General features: G+C 43.0%; 2 protein-coding genes across 7 annotated transcripts in view; one reads left to right on the top strand and one right to left on the bottom strand.

Annotated features, from left to right (window-relative positions):
* Positions 1–618: 618 nt before the first annotated feature.
* shisa3 (shisa family member 3) lies at positions 619–3,523 on the top strand. The gene is made up of 2 exons (XM_028416467.1): positions 619–1,217; positions 2,516–3,523. Exons 1-2 carry the CDS (start codon positions 947–949, stop codon positions 3,112–3,114), a joined length of 870 nt encoding a protein of 289 aa, XP_028272268.1. The 5' UTR covers positions 619–946; the 3' UTR covers positions 3,115–3,523.
* A 3,007-nt stretch (positions 3,524–6,530) lies between these two features.
* The window catches only part of atp8a1 (ATPase phospholipid transporting 8A1), a 78,982-nt gene continuing 65,411 nt past the window's right edge, over positions 6,531–20,101 (bottom strand). For all 6 annotated transcript variants that reach the window (XM_028415471.1, XM_028415474.1, XM_028415476.1 and 3 more), the window contains 8 exons: positions 19,504–19,582; positions 18,438–18,499; positions 18,205–18,261; positions 17,829–17,936; positions 10,489–10,577; positions 10,015–10,107; positions 8,953–9,044; positions 6,531–7,515 (listed from right to left, as the gene is read on the bottom strand). In XM_028415471.1, coding sequence (XP_028271272.1) covers positions 7,418–7,515; positions 8,953–9,044; positions 10,015–10,107; positions 10,489–10,577; positions 17,829–17,936; positions 18,205–18,261; positions 18,438–18,499; positions 19,504–19,582 — 678 coding nt within the window. In that variant the 3' untranslated portion in view covers positions 6,531–7,417. The remainder of the gene's footprint in view (positions 7,516–8,952; positions 9,045–10,014; positions 10,108–10,488; positions 10,578–17,828; positions 17,937–18,204; positions 18,262–18,437; positions 18,500–19,503; positions 19,583–20,101) is intronic.

The raw sequence follows: 20,101 nt of genomic DNA, 5'->3' as shown, positions 1-20,101 counted from the left end.
AAACAGCAGCTACAGTGACTTTAGTGCTAAAATCTAATGAAATTATTTAATTTCGTTTGTATTTATTTGTGAGAAACGACAGTTAGCTAAAACAAAGGTAGACATTAGCTTATGTTGTTGTTAGCTCATAACACTTTTACCTGCTAAAAGAAGACATACAGAAACATAACCGGCATGTAAGTGCGAATATTTAGTTTTTAAAACACAATTAGTCATTGGAAACTGATTTTGCTAACTTGAGCAAACACATCAGTCATATCTATGGCAGAAAACTACTATTTAGCTTTTGTTTCTTACAAATGTTAATCCTCATTTAAAGATGTTACTTTGTTTTAAAGTGGTGAATGTTAATTACCTCAGCTTCCCATTGACTTGTATGTTTTTTCAGTGTTGAATCTAAATGATAAACAGCACGATTATATGCAGTATTTAAATCTGCTGTACTCAAGTTAGCAAGCTAATTAAGCTAATGAAGCTAAACTGGCATTACAACCGCCACAGCAACTCGTGACCGCGCACGTCCTCTTTAATGGGGGTTCCGTGCGCGTGCACAGCAGCCAGACTCACAAAAGTAGCAGCTCTGCGGCGCGGCGGACTCACAACTTCTGCTCCGGCTCTATCAGGCACAACAGGAGAGGGTTTCAGGGGGAACTCGGGCCAACTGCTCGGCGTCGCTCTGCTGGTGATTCTCGCCAGAATAAAGTTCAGTTATGTTATTTTTAAAAGTAAACTGAGGATTTAATTGAGGATTTACCTCAGCGTGGTTCGGATGCTGGGAAGATGACGGTGACATAACTCTTTTGGATCCGGTCACTGAGTGTTTTTCCTTTTTGAAATCTCAATGAAGAGTCTGTAACTCGGACTTTACACGCTCGGTGTCCCGGGAGCCGCTGAAGCCCACAGGACGCAGGGGGGACACCGTAAAACCCACCCGCGGCTCGCCGGGATGGTGCGCCTGTTGAGCTGCCTGCTGCTGGGATATCTGACCTGGAACCTGCGCATATCGGACGCTCAGGGAGAGTACTGCCACGGCTGGCTGGACTCTAACGGGAATTATCATGAGGGCTTCCAGTGTCCGGAGGACTTTGACACAATGGACGCCACCGTGTGCTGCGGCTCCTGCTCGCTGCGCTACTGCTGCGCGGCCGCGGACGCACGGCTGGACCAGGGGAGCTGCACCAACGACCGGGAGGTGGACAACACAGAGTTTGCAGCGCGTAAGTGGACTGTGTCTTGGTGCACAGCGCTCCCCTCTACAGCTGTTCTTTCCTCTTCTAAAACTCACACTAATGAGGACAGTTGTTTAGAGTCTATTTATCCTCAAATAAACAGCATTTATGAAGCTGTAATTAGAACTAAAACACTGCCACGCGTTATATGGACATATGGCAGATCAGGTCAAAGGTCAGCTGGACAATTATGACAGAGCAGAGCAGGACATTAAAGCTCTTTATAGACATCTAGTTTCCACCCTGCTGTCCTTATAATGATGATTACACTTTACACTATACCTTTAAAACTGATCCTAATATTCAGATTGTTCTTGGCATGTTTTTATTTGCAGTGAACATCCTGCTGTTTTAAAGTTTTTCATGCACCTTCAGCATTACACAGAGTCCACTTCCCACTACCTGTTTGTGTCTCTGCTCCCTGTGGCTTCATGTGACCTCGTTATTATCTAACTGGACAAAGTTTTTGACAGAGTCCCTCATTTCAGTGTTTTTAACAAACAAATTCTTGTTCAAACGAAGAAAGAAAGAAAAAGAATGAAATTACTCGGAAACTTAATCAAGTGGAGCTAGATTACGCTTCAGGAATGTTTTCCAGAGTCCAAACCTTCTCACACAAGCAGGCCTATTGTGCTGCCAAATATAAAGCACATTCACTTTGACAGCTCACTAATTTTCCGACTGCAGTAATCACAACAGCTCGTTTCTGTGGCTTCTTTAGGCGGCGTCCAGGTGTTGTATAAATCTACTGTTGGTTGTGAAGGTTCGATAATAATCCTGATAATAAGAGCTCACTGTAACTCCAGAATTATTATTTTTTAAAATCAGTTTTCTTTAAATTTCCCGAACAGATAAGCTGATAAGACGTTCCACTGACTGCGCCGTGCGCCCACAATTTCCTATATTTCCAACTTAAAACAAATAAACATTGGCAGATTTCCTCCCCGAGTGCATAAGGTGAAGTGTATGAATGTGTAAATTGAGATGTTTGTGTTCACGGCAGGAATGTGTTCCTGTTTTGTTCGGGATTAAAAAGAAAATTAAAAGATTATAAATGTTTGTTTAAAAAATGCTAAGAAAATGTTTATAATCATAACATTATGAACAGCAGGAGAGGCCACAGTTCTTTATACTCTATAAATATATAAAACAATGCATGAATAAAATGTGCATTTATCTGCTCACAGTCTGTCAAATAATTTTTAATGTATTTTAATTTTAATTTTTTAATTTATGTATGAACATTTTTCTGTGTCTGATCCTGACCTGTGCCTCTTTGCCCTCAGAACCCGTCTACGTGCCCTTCCTCATGGTGGGAAGCATCTTCGTCGCCTTCGTCGTGGTCGGCTCGTTGGTCGCCGTCTACTGCTGCACCTGTTTGCGGCCCAAGCAGCCGACCCAGCAGCCCATTCGCTTCTCGCTGCGGAGCTGCCAGGGCGAGACCATCCCCATGATCCTCACCACAGCTCCTCCGAGCCTCCGCACCCCGTCGCGGCAGTCGAGCACAGCCACCACCAGCTCCAGCTCAGTCGGAGGGGGCAGCTCCATGCGGAGGTTTTCTCTCGGGGGTCAGGGGGGGCAGCAGCAGCAGCAGCACGGCTGCCTGGTGTCGGCCACCGTCTCCTCCTCAGCCTCCACACCAACCCAGACCCCACAGACTCTTCCTCTACCTCCTCCTCCTTACACATCCCCACCAGCACCCATGACAGGAGGAATCCAGCACCCACTGCCCCCCTCCCACGCCCAGCTGCAGCTCCACCAGCCACCCATGGCCTCTCACCCGCCCCAGAGCGCCAGCTTCCTCCTGCCCCAGCAGTACTTCTTCCCTCTGCAGCCCGACACCTTCACGGCGGCCAAGGGCTTTGCCGACTTTGGACAGAGCTGACAGGGCTGTCAGTGGGGGAAATAGAGGGATTACACGATTTTTAGGAGGTGGTGGTGAGAACAGACACATGGCAGCACAGCTGGTGGTGTGAAAATCCCGTCTGAATGGATGCAGAGAGAGCAACATGGGGTAAAAGCACGCCCTGAAGGCGCCTCCATGTCTGTGACACAGGACACATCCACAGACCTGTCCTGGATCTGATGCACTTTTGTAAAAAAGATCTCTGTGGTCTACATTTTATTTTCTATATGCGCCACCTCCCACACTCTGAGACTCTGCTGACCGTCATCACGTTATTAGATGAACATCATTAGACTTTGGAAACCAGGGAATTTTGTTTGTGTGACAATCTAAAGAGAGACTTGTTGTAAAAGTGTTCTCCCCACATGTGGGTTGTCATTGATGTACAGTGAATAAATCATGTTTCTCCGCACCTTCTGTGCACTGATGTGTGTAGGGTTTGTTAAATGACATTTCAACAAAAAGAAGCCTCATCATCACTTAGACAAAAAAAAAAGAAGGAAACCGGAGCGGCCAGGCCTGCACTGCAGCTCCCTACCTGTCGCTCATTTTTGCGCCAGACTTCCCAGCAGGAATGCGGCGCTGAGATCAGTCATTGTCAGTGTTCAATGAGCATGGCATGGTCACAGTGTTAAAAACAACTCGCCCCCGAAATAGAGGTTTAGGTTGCACCGGCAGGTATGGCAAAATTTCCACAAAGACTTCTCTGTTTCCAGGTTACCTGACTGTGAAATAGACTTGGCAATCAGTGTCTGATTTAAAAAAAAAAAAAAAAAAAAAAGAACCTGCAAGATGTTCAGTCTGCCACACTCACAGATCCCCAGAGTCTTTGTATTTATCATAAAATGCAGCTTAGAACTACCTGACAGATTCCAGACTTCTGCTTACATCTGCCAGCATCGACTGTATCACATTCCACACTGCTTATAAAAGAAAAATACAAGTTGCGAACACGTTTTCATGACGTTTCCCTAATCTTTTGGATAGGTTAAACCTTTTATGTCTTTGCCAGGCTCAAAAAAAAGTTTCCAGTTTCTTTTCCAAGCGATCCTTGGAGATAGGATCCCATTTATTACTCCTCACATTGAATGTTTTCACTCAAAACTGCCTTACAGTTCTCAGAATTACACTTCTACAACTCTGAGAACATAACCAGACATCTAACTGAAATCGAGAACAAATTAAAGTCATAATTCTTTAGAATTGAATCTGGTTTTTGATGCCACTGCAATGTATCTGCCACCACAGCTAACACTGACTGCCTTCATTCATCAAAAATGTGTCTACACAACAAACAAAACCTCTGATTTCCAGCTTCAAACTGCACAGTGATACAGTGGGACATTTAAAAAGCACCAACTGCTTGAAGTGCCCTCTTAAACAGTAGCTTTTCCACTGTTTTCTGACAAGATGCTGCTCAACAACTGTAGTTGTGGCAACAAATCACACATGATAAATACAGAAATATACATGCAAGGGAAAGGTTGTGAAAAACACAATGGTCAAACAAGTCATACATAATCATAACTAATTACATTATTCAGCAGTAAGTCAGTGACAAGAATCTGAGAACTAAAGAAGAGTGAAATGTAAATATTTCAGAGGAATCTCACAATAGACACAACGGAAGAGGCAGAAAAACAATCCGCAAGCTTATAGGCAGCATTCCCTAAAACCAAATCTCACCGCTTCCTCTGAGCTTAACACCCAGCTGGTGTGATGCTACAAAAATGCAGAATGTAAAGGAAGAGAAATGTATTCTGTGGTCACTATTAACTAATCTGGTCACTTATCTACATAGGTTTGATTAAATGCCACAATCATAACAATAAAGACTCTCATTGATATGATTCGTTTGCCACAGTCTGATGGCCGTCCCTGCCTTTTCCTGTTTAGGGTTTTCCATCCACACACAGACACTGACAGTTAACACAGATGTTCCTCCATGATTGTAAAGTTTATTTCAGTAGTCCTTCATGGCAGTAAAAGACAACACTTATTAAGTTTGCAGTCCCAACATGCAGAACAATCATCGAACAAAACGACAGAAAGAAACGAAGAAAAGAAAAAGTCAAAGGTGCATTTTTTTCCTCTTTTGTAAAGTGATCAACACTCGAGGGAGAATTAAAGTAGAGTACAGTTAACACTTTAGAGAACAGTTTGTGTTTTCCATTCATGCAGCCCACAGCCTTCACAGACAACAAAGTGTGTTCTATGTTTTCTGGAAAAAAGGCAAAAGCAACAGTCCAAGCCTTCCACAACGACGACATCCACATTCAGCTGGTTGGAAATTTTTGACAGGGTGACAAAGTTTTCACACAGAGAAAAAGAAACACAAGAGAGAGCTTTTTCCTGTAAAGCAGAGAACACTGCATAAAGAAAACAAGTTACAAACAGAGAAATTATATACCAAAACCAGATAATACCACAACTGGAAAGGTACATCGAGTGCATTGTGCAACATCTCCCGTCGAAGTGAGCTGAGCGTCAGTCGAGGCCGAGTCCCTAAACACACACAGTCACACCGCACGCAGTCTCACTGTCCCCGAACGGGCCATGCATCGCCACACAGCAGTACACCATAGCTTTACCTGGAGTCGTGCAGACGGACAACTGGAGCAAGCGTAACTACACACACACTCACTCACTCACTCACACACAATAAAAGATACACTCCAGGAGCACTGAGGCCCCTGTCTCGCTTAGAGGACACAGACATGCAATGCATACATTAAAGTTATCCACAGTAGAGGTGACACACACACACACCCACACACACACACACACACACACTCACACACGTACACCACATGCACATGCAGGCAATAAACACACACACATCATCAGAAATCTGATCTCCCATAGGGAGAAGAAAGCAATCACACAGACAATACGTAGTCAATTATAAATAACTCAAGCTGTAACAATATTAATATTAATAATAACAAGACATTTAAGAAAGCTCAGTTTCCTCATTAGATCTATTCTATCCTGCCAGTTTATCAGAGGAAGAAAACAAAAAGTTACAGACGAGTCATTACAAAGCCGGTCGATGCAAAAGTCAAACATTTCCAATATAAAAATACAAATCCACAAAATAACTATAGAGACAAAGTAGTTCTGATACTGTCGTGGAGCTTCCTGGCTAATATTTTTCTCTCCCTTAAGCTAATGGCACTTATGTTAGAAGGATAAAATCTCCATTTTAAGGGAAACACTACCATCACTGTGAGCTTCCATGAGCCTCCCCTCCTCCGTCACCTCCGCAGGAACATCTTCACTTGTAGGAGTGCAATAGTGTGGCGGGCAGGGAGACAGTGATGTTGTCTGGTGTGTGGAGGAGTACTGGTCTAAGCTAGCTGGCTAAAACTTATTTGCGGCCATGGATTTTTTTTTTTTTTTATCGTACAGGGAAAAGTTTCACGTAGAGGCACCGTTGTGATTGTTGAAACTGGAGTGATGTGTGTGGAATGCAATACTTCTGCTGCAAAAATGGTGGAAACAGGACTACTGTAGGTCGCTGGAAGCAACTTCTTAAAAAAAACTAACAGGAAAAGAAAAACAGGCACGATATCTACATCTTAAGAAGAACATAAAACTAAAAACAAAAAATATAGAAAAAGAAGCGACAAAGGACGAAGGCATGAGCAAATGTAAGGCTTTACATAAAAAATAAAATGAAAACATTACAAACGTCTGCTCTGGAGTGGTCTGTTCAGTGCTGGAATACACGCATCATTACATTTGGTTTTCCCAATTCACGAGTACTTGGACGATTGTATGTACGACTGCTCTTTGGCAATCTCTCCTCTAAACTTCATTGTCCAGTGTTTTAACTTCCATAATAACAGTGTTCAGGAATTTAACTTAATTTAAGTTTCATTTAAATACAATGATTTTAGCCTTTTTTTTTTTGGCTCAGTGCTAAAAGCTGTCATTCCTTAAATCAATAGAAAGGAGACTCCGACAAACTGAGCGAGAACAGTGAAGAACTTCAGACCACAGACTGCTAAGAAAGCACAGTGCTCATCATGTCTGCTGGACACACAACTACGGCTGATAGTGAACATGATTTTGTTTTGTTCCACATTATTTTTTTTCCCTTTTTCAAAGACTAACCAGTGTCCCTCTCTTCTTGTCCATTTCATGTCCAAACCCCCCCCCCCCCCTTTTGTGCAGGAGGCACCAACGCTTCTCCCCCCCCATTCAGCTTCAAACGTCGCCATTAGACACGACTGCAGCGGCTCTGAAACCAGCCGGCCGGGAACAGGAAGCCGGCGGCTCACCACTCGTTGGTCCTCTGTTTGGTGGTGTCGTACGCTCTGATGACCTCAGACTGAGACACCACTCCGTTCTCGTCTTGAGAGAAGGCGTAGCCGTCTGAAAATGAAGCGAAGCAGTCAAAACAAAGCTCATACAGATCAGGGACGGGTAATATCAAATGTACACAAAAACACACGCAAACAAAATAAATAAACAAAAAAATCTTAAAAAAAATTCTTAACAACAAAAACTTAGGGCAATTTGGTTAATTGTGCTTTCTTGCTGATGAAATGCACCTTGATCTCTTACACAGTCTACTTATTAGAGCCTGATGTTACCCATATGTTACCCGAACTAACCGTTTTACTCTGTTTACAGTCTTTTTAAAATATTTTTTAGAGAATGAAATCTGTCCATTGATCATAAAACTGATACACAAGACAGAAAGTGAACCGACAAATGAGAGTTGTGGAACTCAGAAAAGACAAATTAACAAATTGCCCAAAATGCATTTAACACAAATCATCTAACATAAATACCTCCCCTAACATTTGTTTTATCAGGTGTAGTATAAAAGCTGCTCTATGATCTACCACCTAAACTCTCCTACGGGAGCTGACCTGACCTTTGACCCCCTGACTCACCTTCAGGTGTCAAATGACTCGCTCAGTACCTGGAGGCCAGCGGGCAAGCTCAAAGGACCCCGCTGAGACGAGTGCATTGTGGGGGAATAACAGCGCAACATTTCATCATTTCATCGTTATCTCACTCTACTGAGCTCAACTCAGGACACACCAAGGCACACGAGAGAGAGGGAGGGACAGGAAGTCAAAAGGGGAAAGAGAGCGGTGTCTATCTGGGAGCTACAGTTACAGAGGGGATGGAGATTTTAACGGGTTTGAATTATGAATTTAAACAAAAAAAGAGAGAAGGGTATCACACAACAACGATCTCATCCCCACCTATGAGACAAACAAAAAACAAACTGATCAGACACAAGACAGAAAAGAATAGAAAAGAAACAGAAAATCAAAGCAGTCACACGTGAGTTTGGGCTTTCAGGAACTTATTAGATACCTGGCTACAGCTGTACAGTGTGTAGCCTTGTGTCTGAGGAAGGAGAGTTTTTCATAGACAGCAGAGTTTAAAGTATGTGTGTTCATGCTATGAATAATGGGAACATCATTCATAGCATGAATACACAGATAGATAATGTGTAGGGAGCCATGCAGCCACCATTACTGACTGATCTGCATCTGGTTAGCGCAAAAAAATATTTATGAAAAGACGTGGGATGAGCAGAGTGTAACTGTCTCCCAACGGAGGAAAGGTGAGCTAGTCTGGAGATATAGTACATGTCAAAGGAGGAGTAATGATGCTCGATCTGTTTTCCTGACAGGGGAACATATTTGGAAACAAATAAATCTAATGTGAATAATCTGTAAGACTGGTGCCTGGTGGCTGGGAGTTAGGAGGAAAGAAAGAGACAGCGAGAAAGAGAGAGGAGAGAGAGAGGATGAAAAACAAGAAAGAAAGAAAGTTTCAATAACTTACGTAGCAGGTTCTGCTGCATGGATTCAGAGCGGTACAAACTGACTGTGCTCTTCTTGAAGACGTTCTTCAGGAGCTGGGCCCTCTCCGTCAAACTACACACACACAGAAACAGAGTGTTAGCAGCATGCTGAGCACCACAGGCAGATTTAATGACCCATACATCAAGGCTGTCCAGCAGGCGAGGACCTGCCAACTGCCCTACCTGCTGGTACAAACAGCAGGCTGGGACACACAACTGTGGACGCTCATACTGCAGCATGGCATGTGTGTAACAATAGATGCCCTGTGCTTGCACACATGGATGCAAAAATATCATTCATGTTTTTGAGTGAATGTATCTGTACGTGTTTGTGTGTGTGTGTGCAGCCCGCTGGGCCCGGGACAGCGGCCAGGCAGGAGGATCACTTTCAGGCAGCGGGAGATCTCACACTGATCTCACCATGTCGATACCTGCTGCAGGCCTCAGACCCCAGAGAGCACAGCAGACCTGCTCCAGCTAATACCTCTATATAATATATAGCTTTAATATGGGAGAGGCTGCTGCGCTAAAATGAGACATGCAGTATTTGAGGACAGAGGGAAGGGGGGAAAAAGAGACCACCTCTCTTATGACATGATTACAGTCAAACTCCTGCAATTTAGCAGCAATTTTAAGATTTCTCCCTTCCAAATAGGAATATTATTGGCAGCGGAACATGAACATTTTGAGGCATTTGGGAGGACAGAGATGATTCTTTCCCTGAGTTGGTCTTGAGAATTTGGGAAATGCTTCAAGAGAAGGCATCAACGGTGCAGCTCTGATAGGGTAAGGAGACATGACACCCTGACACAATATGTTTGTTATGTTGCCATAGTGTTAGTGTTGAGCCATGTGAGCGATGCTGCAGGTCAAAGAGGAGACAGGTTTGCTACTTTTTGTCTATATATAACATTAGTTTGTGGTGGATGCTTCACCATTATATGTTCTGATCCGATTACAGACTAATCATTAGCTCAGTGAACCGCTGTGTATCTGAAATAGTGGAGTAAACACAGGAAGGGTGAGATGGTGTGTAACAGTACCTTTTTCCGTGCACCACTGCTCCGGGGTCTTTAGATAAAGCCTCAAGCTCCTGCACCTCATCCACCAGAGTCTTGAAACATGCCTTCTTCACACTGTAAATGAGATATTTCATAAGAGTCAGAGTCATGTGGCAGATGCTTTAACATGATGGAACCACCAGACACTGACATAAAAATACCCCGTTGTCCAATTTGGGCTGCTTGGAGTAACTCAGGAAATAAAACTTTTAGCTTTGCAAATTGCTCTCGACATCTAGGATCTGCTGCAGGCCGATGTCGAGCAGACCCGGGGGGGAGAAACTAACATTTCCCGTGGAGTATCCACAGAGTGGAAATGCTATACCTCCTTAGAAGTCTGAACAAAAACTCAAGGCAGGAATTTTTCCAGGACATACGAGAGATTCCTGAGGAATTTCCTGTATCAGATGTGTATTTGAAGCGATGATGAGCGAGGAGAGCAGAAAGAAGACTCACACTTTGTAGGCCACGTCAAAGACCAGCGAGGTGATGGGGATGAAGAACAGGCCCATCCAGAAGACACCTGAGCTGAACATCATGCTCGCCTGTCACACACATACACTTATTCTCAGGTCACTGTGACAATGAAAGTTCAACTGCTGATCAGATAAAAAAGAAGAGCTCTTTGAAAAGAAGAAACACCTGATAAGGGACAAACCATTACCGTCCTCTGTGCTGCCACATTTAAAACACATACATGACAAAAGCAGCTCAAAACAAACACAGATATTGTGGAAATAGGGAGAAGATGGGTCCAAATAACCGAGCTCAAAGTGGTTTAATCCTCCATGACTAAATGATACCATGTTTTTGTTTGGATCGCCCCCGCCTCTGTGCCCTTCAGGGCAGAGGAAGTACCTGTGATGTATTTAGACAGTGGTATCTCTTTCAAAGGAAAACAGCTCAGCTGTGCGCTGTGCTGAGAGCTCCTGTCAATACATCACAGGAGACACGGGGCTGTGATCTGAAGTGTTTTTAATGATACACAGCAACCACTCAGTGTGAGTGACTCTCATTATGGTTGTTTAGGCTTTATATTGGATTCCAGAGGTTTATGTCTGCAAAGAATGTTCCCATCAGATGAGCTCCAGACTTCTAGAAACCAAGAGCAACGTCTAAGAGTCCTGCCAGTCCTCTCAGTGGCTTTAACTCTCTGAACTCACTACAGTAGAACATCCTGCACTTCTACAGAAACCGCACAATCATGGCTAGAAGTGGAGAGAACTCAAATAAGACATAAGAATGCACCCTTTTATTCTGGATTTTACAAAAATTAAAATACACAGGAAGTACCTACACGTGTTAACCAGGAACCAGTTGACACTACTCTGCACATTTGGTTGTTTTCTGATTAAAACTCTTTGTGTTTTACAGATCAGGCTGCGATGAAGAGTCTATTTAAATGTATTCTATATGATGTATTTATTTATTTTTAAAGCAAAAAGCCTGCTGGCCTACAAGTGTCAGATATTACATAAAGCACCCATCACAGTTTCTCTGAGCAATTTACTCCTCCCTCAAACAGAATATTGAGTTGACCAAAAGTTCAGGCAGAGATGGTTTTCTTTGCTGTCATATAACTCTTAAATTATAAAGTAATGGTTTATTTTAGCCCAGAGAGTAACATAGCTCATGAGTAATGAGGTTGTTTTTTGGGGAGGGTAGACACACCATGCACTGTCCTGGTTGGGGGCAAAACCTTTTCTAGTGTGAGGACGATGTTTCCTTTGGCCCGCTGCATTGAAACTATCCGTCATTACACGTCAGAGCAAAACTCGGCGCTCCTTGCATTGTAATGTGCTACTTGTTTAAACTGCCGAGGCCCCTTGACGGCGTCCTTCCTGTAACATGACACAGGCAGACCCTTTACGATGCACACACACACACACACAGATCAGTTTCAAAACTATTAAAATGCTCAGATTAGCTAATCCGTTCACCATTGCCTGCAAATTGACTTTGATGTCTGACAAAACATTGGAGGAGGAGAGGAAACCCCAAATGACAGAAAATCAAAAATGGCTTTTTTCCCCTGCAGTTGGGGATGAGACCTGAATGAATGAAGCTTTTCTGTGTCGCCTGGAGAGGCTGAGATGAGGGAAAATTGCGTCGGAGCAAGGGATATTTTCACGTCAATTTTAAAATCATGCAGCCCCGGTGGAAACGTTTAGGTTTTTTTTTTTTGTCGTGAGTAGGTTTAATTATTTTCGTTTTCATTCAGTGTATCATGCATTTTAATGGGGGGGCGTTTAAGCTGTCGTGAGAGTCTTTTGAAAATAAACCTGGGATGTATATACAGCATATTAAATCAAAGTCAAAGAGCTTGAAAAATAAACCATCTGAGTCTTTCACAAGTTCAATGTATGAACAATATTTATGTAACTCCATATATAACTAAGCCACAAATTATGTGTATGCAGGACTGACTTTAAATCATATTTATCATGTTTTCTTTTTTGAACATGGGTAACATCACTTGGTACAACAAGTAAAAAAAATCATTGTTATGTTATCAATTTGACATCAAAATGTCGAAACACAAACAACTACGACCAGTTAGAAACAACAACTGTTTGTCTCCAGGCATCTGGACCGGCTCCACGGCTATGAGAGGGGCCAGCCGTGTTGGTGGATGCTAGCGATGTCTCATACCAGGGGGCCCCTGGGAGCAGGACGGGGTGAGAGAGGTCCGGAGAGCGGGGCTGTGTTTTTAGGACAAACTAATAAACTTGTCTGGTTGGACAGACGGTAGTGTCCGCTGGCATGGAGGGGTCTGTTTTGACAGGCCGTGCCTCCCACCCCATGGCCACACACACACACAAGACACAAGACTAGACAGACAGAAAGAGTCACACACAGAAAATGCCAACTAGTGGACAGACTGCTGCGAGGTTTGCGTGTTATTTAAAATGGTGTGAATCCACTGTGACATAATAAACAGAAAAGTGTTTCTGTGGTGTTCTGATCACCATTCTGTGTTAATCAACAAAATGTTTTACTAGCCCGCACTCTTCTGTCTTTTGGTGTGGTGATCAGTGGTTTGAAGAAAGAAAACGTTTTACATATGAAACATAAAAAATGATTCAGTGTCTGAGTCTTAAACAAAAGCTTCCTGGAAAAAACACTGTCATACTCAGACAATCTATCTTGTTTGAAAAAAACATTAAAGATGTACTTTTATTGAAAGATATAAATCCTTTAACTCCAGGAGAAAACTTTAGGAGAATACAGTTACCAGACAGTAAGTATTTTATGCCTCCTCTTCCAGGAAGACTTGATCAGCAGAATCTGGCACCTGGCTGAGGAAGCCTGTAGTCTCAGCAGTCTGAATTATGTTAATGCCTTCCATTGTAATGCTAAATGTTGAACTGAGGTTATACACTGCTTGATTTCACAGCATTGAGTTCACAGCAGACTAAAGTTTCAGCAAATAAGCCAACCTCATAATGCTCTGCCATCCGTACTCCATCAACTGCTGCTGATATTCAGACACAGACTGAGTGACTGCTGTTTAACACTTGACACACAGGTGGAGTAAGAAGGAAAGCCACACCATGTCTCCAACTGCAGTCTGCATCTATGTGGATTCTTAAACTGGCCAAATTCAGCCAGCTAAGAGAGAGATTTTGGTCTATGGGGCTCCAACCCTAAACATATTTTCATGTGTGCTCATTACAGTCAGGAAACGCAGCACTGAGGGATCAAGACGCCTGAGGATTAGAGATGCAGAAACCAATCCATGGCCAAAGAAGGCCAATAAAAACAACAAACAAGAAGACGTACTGGGACAAACGTCATTAACAGAGACAAATCGACCAATGAGCAACCCAAAGAAGGTCACTGTGAAAAGCAAACAATGACCCTCTGAGTTGAATTTTTCCTCAACTCTATGCTCTCTGTGTGTTGCCTAACAAACCCATCAAGACACCGACTAGAAAAACAAAGGGAAAAAGTCTTTATATAAACACTAATAACTCAGCAGTCTCACAGACGACATGTGATTTACAGTGTGTGAGTAGCTGATTAAAACGCCTCTCTTCAGCCATACTGTACATTAAAGTCAGCTATTACACCAACTTTGTGTTGTGGTGTTTATCAATCAAAGGGCAAAGAGAACAAACCCTCTAAAAGCACATACTCATCAGTCTCAAAGAAGGATAGTCCCACAGAGGGACAACAGTGATGGACAAAGGTCTATAATACCATTATATTTAAAGAAGAGGAACAGTCAGAGTTATAGGAAAAGCAATAAGAGATTGTCTTAACTAGAACAAAGTGACTCATATATGAATAAACAGTGTGGAGGAGTATGAGAATACATGTCTCTGAGTAAGAATCATTAGCTGACTGCAGATCAGCCTGTTAGCAATGTTAGGGTAGAGCTAATTTGTTAAGCAGGCCTACTTGTCTGTCCGATCTTTGAAATATTCGTTTGAGAGCTACAACCTTTTGGTACACGTGCTGGTTTGACCATTAAAAAAAGGCTTTTCTCTTGATATTTAAACATGATGTTTGTCAGTTTAAAATCTAATATTGCATGTCAAGAAAATGGCATTTCATTGTTGCATGTGAAACCACTTAGTGGACCAACATGGTAATCGCCATTTATATTTTAAGAGGATTAGACAACAAAGGGAAAACAAAATATTTTCAGTTTCTACTGAAAAAATTACAAATGACATTTAATTGCATGGGCACTGCCTCCTTATAATCTGGCATGTTCTGCCTGTGTGTGTGTTAGGTTAACAGTGGACTCTAACAGACTTAGGGGTAAGTGTCTGTGTAAACGGATGTTCTGTTCTCTCTGTTAGCTCTGCAATGGAATGGCACCCTGTCCAGGGTGGACCCTGCCTCTCGGCCGTAGGCTCCAGAACTGTGTCCCTGCACTGCAGGACAAAGCGGGTTCAGAATATGGATGGATGGATGGATTTAATTGCACATTATGTAATCTGTGGTGATATCGATCTTCAAAGTAAATCTCTTAACTCCTCTTCCTGTATGTACCAAAGAACAATAAATCACTTTAACTGAAAACTAAACATGACATATGATGAATGCTCTCACACAAGTTTCAACTTTCTCTAAGGAAGGTGGTTCTCTAAAAACTCTGGAACGAGCAGATACCAGTTGGATTGCCTGGGAGGTAAAACGCAAAACAACTAAATAAATAAGGATTAATAACAAAGCTGATCTGTTGTCATTCCTGTTATTAATCTCATCAATATCTCCCAGACTGGAACAGATAGCCTTGTGTGTGTGCATTCCTGGCACGTTAGACATCAACAAACTTTGAGGTAAAGTGATTCCTTTCAGAGAAAATGTTTCTTATCGCTGAAACTATGAAAGAATCTGGTGCACACTTGCCGAGTGTAACAACCCATGTGCTGATGACAGGTACTTGAGTCTGACAGAGCGAGAGGTGCTGTGCTGCAGCTTGCAGCAGAAACTGAAAAATAGCAAAGGTGTGATTGAGACGTGAGGAGCAAGAAGGGATAAACTGTACTGCAGACAGCTGTGTTGATATTACAGGCAAGTCAGCAGGTCAGTGTGACAGCGCATGCATGAGACATCTCCTGAGGTGAGGCTAAGCTGCTTAGTGCGGCAGATTACACTGCATGAACAGAATAATCTGACATTTTCTTCTGATATTCATGTTGGACTTTTGTAAGGTGGAAACCGGATCAGATACGTGGTTTGGGATGGGGCCAGTCTGGGAGGACCTATGAAAAACACGCTAGCCGTTTCGGTGCGTCTGTGGATGGATCCTGCACCTGTCTTGTCAATCGTCCAAAGAATATTCGGCCTGACATTGATGAATGCGTGAAGCCGAGCGCTGCTCAACGTCTCTACCTAAAGGCAGTGAGCCGGGTAGTGAGTGAGAGCAGAAACAGGAGGAGGAGGCGGTCCTGGTGTCTGTTATGCTGTTGGCCCTCCGGCACTTTTTCAACTGGCAGAGGTGGGGTGGGGGTGAACAAAAAGAGAACAGAGGGAAAAAAGTTGAGAAAGTAGAAGAAAATAGAAGGAAGGACAGAGAGCACAAAGTTTTTTTTTTTTTGAAGACTGAAGCTCACAACAGGGAGGCTGCGGTGAAATATGTAGGGCTGCTTCAGGTTCGAGAATAATCCTGCTCTTCAGAGGCTACAAGGTCTTGGAAGAGGAGATTGAGTCTCTGATGCTGTCTCAGGTTTCAGAGAGATGCGTCCCTGTTAGATGATGTACTGGCATCCCTGAGTTAGGGCTGGGCATAGAGTTACCAACTACCCACAGGACACCATTACTGTCTTCAGTCAAGTGCTGCAGGGCATGGATGAAAGCACCATTCTTCAGACAGGGAACAGGGTGAAGCTAATACACCTATCGCCCCTGTGTGTGTGGTGTGTGTGTGTGAGCCAGTGACAGAGCACAACAGTCAACATTTTGATGCATGTGTAGCTGGTTATGTTATTTATAAAACACTGCTGCGGTGGTTAAACCTATGTCAGACAAGAACCTAACATAAACTTAAAGAATTCTGTCTTCTGTCCAAAACCTAACAAATAAAATCTGCCACAGAAATCTTCTCGTCCAAAACAACAAACTGTAATCGTCCAGCTTGAGAGCAGGTCAGAAATGAAGGACATTTGACTAAAAATTGTAGGCCCCTGAAGGAGTAGCCTGACATTTAGGAGAACATACCTCAATATCTGGCAGGAAGTCCGATGAGAAAATTGATACCACTCTCTATGGTAAATATGAAACTACAACTAGCAGCTGGTTAATTTAGCTTAGCATAAAGACTGGAAACAGGGATGACGGCTAGCACGGCTGCTTCCAAAGGGAATAAAACCCAGCTACCTGCACTCCAAAGCTCACTAATCAACAAGCCGAGTTATTCACATTAGATAAAAGGAAAAAAACATGACTGGATGTAAACAATAATGGTGTCCTCCTTGACTGAGTTGTAACTATCTTATGTGAGGTACTACAGCGTAGATCTGTAGAAAATAGTTTTCTCACTGCAAGGAATTACCTGATGTTATTGGCGGTATTTACATGAATCCTGAAATTCTGGTTGAGCAAAAAAGCGCAAATTTGTATTCATGTGAGACACAAGAACTACTTTTAACCGTTTCTAAAGAATATTTTCACTTTTAGGAGTCCTAACAGTGCAAAGCATCCCTACAAAGGCAATCATTACTGTAAGGAGTAGTTTATGCTCCTCTGCTGTAGGCCGTGTAACACCAGCCTTTTTCTGTTGAATGGCTTCCTACTGTGTTGTTGTTCTGGAATGAAAAGGCGCCTCAGTCTATTCCCCAGGATGCACTGGGAAATGTCACCTGTTAATTAGGTTTGCTCTGACCACATGTGGTGACACAGAGATCGGTTACATTCACATGTAAATAACAAGTCTGAAATAAAGTCAACTAAATACTTGAAGGCCATTTACACGTGGTATTTTAAACTAAATTTCTGATTGCTTGTAATTGTTGTTGAGTCATCCTCGTCTGTCTCTTTACTTAGCTTGACTGTTTCACTGTCACCTGTGGATACTCAGAGCTCAGGGAGGGAAATGTAACACAAACACTGGGCAAATTGGCCCAATTAAGTCATTACGCAACACAAGCCACAGGTCTGACAGCTTGCACTCCTGTGGCTCTAGTTACAAAGACCTGTGTCAACTTTAGCTTGGAATGTTCCCACCAGCTGAAAATGAAATATACGGCGCTGCATTTTCTGTCTGTGATCAGCACTCTCTGTGAGCAAGACAGAGTGTTTAAAGCATGTGTACCACTACATGGTAGCGTGTGTGTGTTTACCTCGCCTGACATGTCGGGTGCCAGAGGAATGAGGGGCCATAGGGAGGAGTAGATAATGAAAAACACCACCCATAGGCCGATGCTTCCCCAGATGGCGATGTGACTGAACTGTTAGAGGAGAATCAGAGTACAGTGAAACGCATATTCACTTCATACATTTTCCTGTCTTGTTTGTTGCCAGGTTTACAATTTGCACTTTAAAGTTTACATTACAGGCCTTCTGAAGCAGTTACCATAAATTTGCCTGAGTTCACAGTTACAATCCCAGTGAACAAACCATAAAGAGATTTGGAGATAAGAAGAGGATGTCACAAGTGTCAGTGGTCACATAAAATGGAGGAACTGAAAAAGAGATAATGGAACCTGAGCAACTCACCATGGTCCACGATGAAGTTTCAAGGCCAGCTTTAAGGCAAACTGTAATGACCACAAACTGTGGAGACACAAATCACAGTCAGAGAGAATCCCTGCTGTATACTAAAAACATCTCACACTCCACAGTATTAACTGGAAATGATGAAGATAAATAAAAGGTTCAACTGATGTATATTCACCTACATGTGGTTCAGACACTAATATCTAACAGCAGACAGAAGACCGGCCACTTACTGTGTAAACCATGTTGCCTAAGAGGAGATAGTCTGGAGTTCTCCCATTGCCAAAAACTGTATCTGTGAAGAGAATCAACAACAGAGGCGTTAAAGGAGCTGATGCTGTCTCTGGGTCTGGGTTTTACACAGCGCCTGTAAGATATGACTTTAAGTACATCTCTGTGTGAATTTAATCGTAAAGCCGTCGGAGTGGAAAAACAGTCAGAGGCTGCTTCCATCACTGTCCTCTGAGTAAGGCTGGAAAATTAATTCTGTCTTTCAGAACTCAGTGTTTGTATGAAAATCCATCAGCAAGGCTCATGCATGCATTAATCACAGTCAGAACTAAACCATCTGTCTAACTTGCTGCTGAAAAACAGAGAGCAGAATTGTTTGCCTGAAAAATACTTATTTATTCTGCCATTAAGAAGAAATTCATCACTTCCTAAATTAATACAACTGAAATGAACTGTCACTCAGACAAATTTCGTCAAACCGCTCAAGTGGTGCCGAGGCTGAAATATCAACAGAATATAACGGCTGGTAAAGAAAGAAAAGAGAGGCTCCCTCTCCCTTTACTTCCGGCTGGTCACATGTCTCGTGTGCGCTGAGGCTTTGCTGACAGCCTGTCAGTCAGAGTGAAGGGGCTTGGTGCCTTTGTTTGGAGAGCAGGCCCAAGCTTGTGTGGTCCTCAGCTTCACTAGCCAAGATGTACTGGCTCAAAGATCCCTGTTTTCTCAGTGTCCACTCGCATTGAAACCTTGCATCTTAATGTGCACAAATATGCACAACCGACTTTTTTATGAATCAATAAAGTTATGTTTATTTGCAACCACAAAAGGTGTCATAATGGTCACTGTAAGCAGTTTGAAGCATTTATCTGAGTGATTTATAAAAAAAAAAAATGATACTTCAGCTGACGCTGGTGCACACATGAACACAGACTGAAGCACACACATGTTTGCAATTCATGACTAGACGGTTGGAGAGAGAACTAATTAAGACTAAGTATGTGTGCCTGACTGTCCCTCTTTATCCGCTGAGTCCAGCAAGAGCCATGGAGGGAGTCTCTGGGAGCTACTTACCATGCTGGAACGCTTTAAGGGGGAACCAGAAGAGGATGACGGAGTGGAAGAGGCCGTTCAGACAATGGGCCCAGAAGACCTGCAAAAAAAAAAGAGGCAAGAAAGATGGAGGGGAAGCAGGCAAGAGGAGGAGGGGAAGGAGGAGAGGGTGGGGGTGGGGGGTGAAGGCAGCAGGAGATTCCAAAAAGGGAGAAGGAGAGAAGAAAAAAAAAAGCATGAGAAAAGGGTGTGGGGAGCTCCAGCTTTCCAAGTGACCCCTAACCTGGGCCCTTTGTGCCAGCCCAGCGCTAGGCTAAGTGGCGGTTTTGTCGGGGCCTCCTTGCTGAATGGCCACCCCGCTGACAGACACGTTGTATATCCTCTGTGTGTGTTATGGGGGAAAAGAGAGGCTGCCGAGTGTGTGTACGAGCAGTGAAAGGCAAGTGGACAATATTAATGTGCAAGTTTTAACTTGCAAAGTTAGCAAAGTAGCAAGCATAAGAAATTGTAAGATGCATGTAATTGCATTGCATTCACAATAACAACATTATTCCACATGCTGCCAGGGTGAGGGTTTCCTCTCATTACGTTTCATTAGGACTTGGCTCTTTCATGTGAG

This window comes from Parambassis ranga, chromosome 10 (genome assembly GCF_900634625.1).
Source record: "Parambassis ranga chromosome 10, fParRan2.1, whole genome shotgun sequence".
Classification (NCBI taxonomy): Eukaryota; Metazoa; Chordata; class Actinopteri; family Ambassidae; genus Parambassis; species Parambassis ranga.
The sequence above is the reverse complement of the archived record's forward strand: the minus strand, read 5'-3'. Positions and strand labels throughout refer to the sequence as shown.

Coding starts and splice junctions, on each gene's coding strand:
- shisa3 (XM_028416467.1), top strand. CDS start 947: ATGGTGCGCCTGTTGAGCTGCCTGCTGCTGGGATATCTGACCTGGAAC. Junction 1,218..2,515: donor CAACACAGAGTTTGCAGCGC/GTAAGTGGACTG, acceptor CTTTGCCCTCAG/AACCCGTCTACGTGCCCTTC.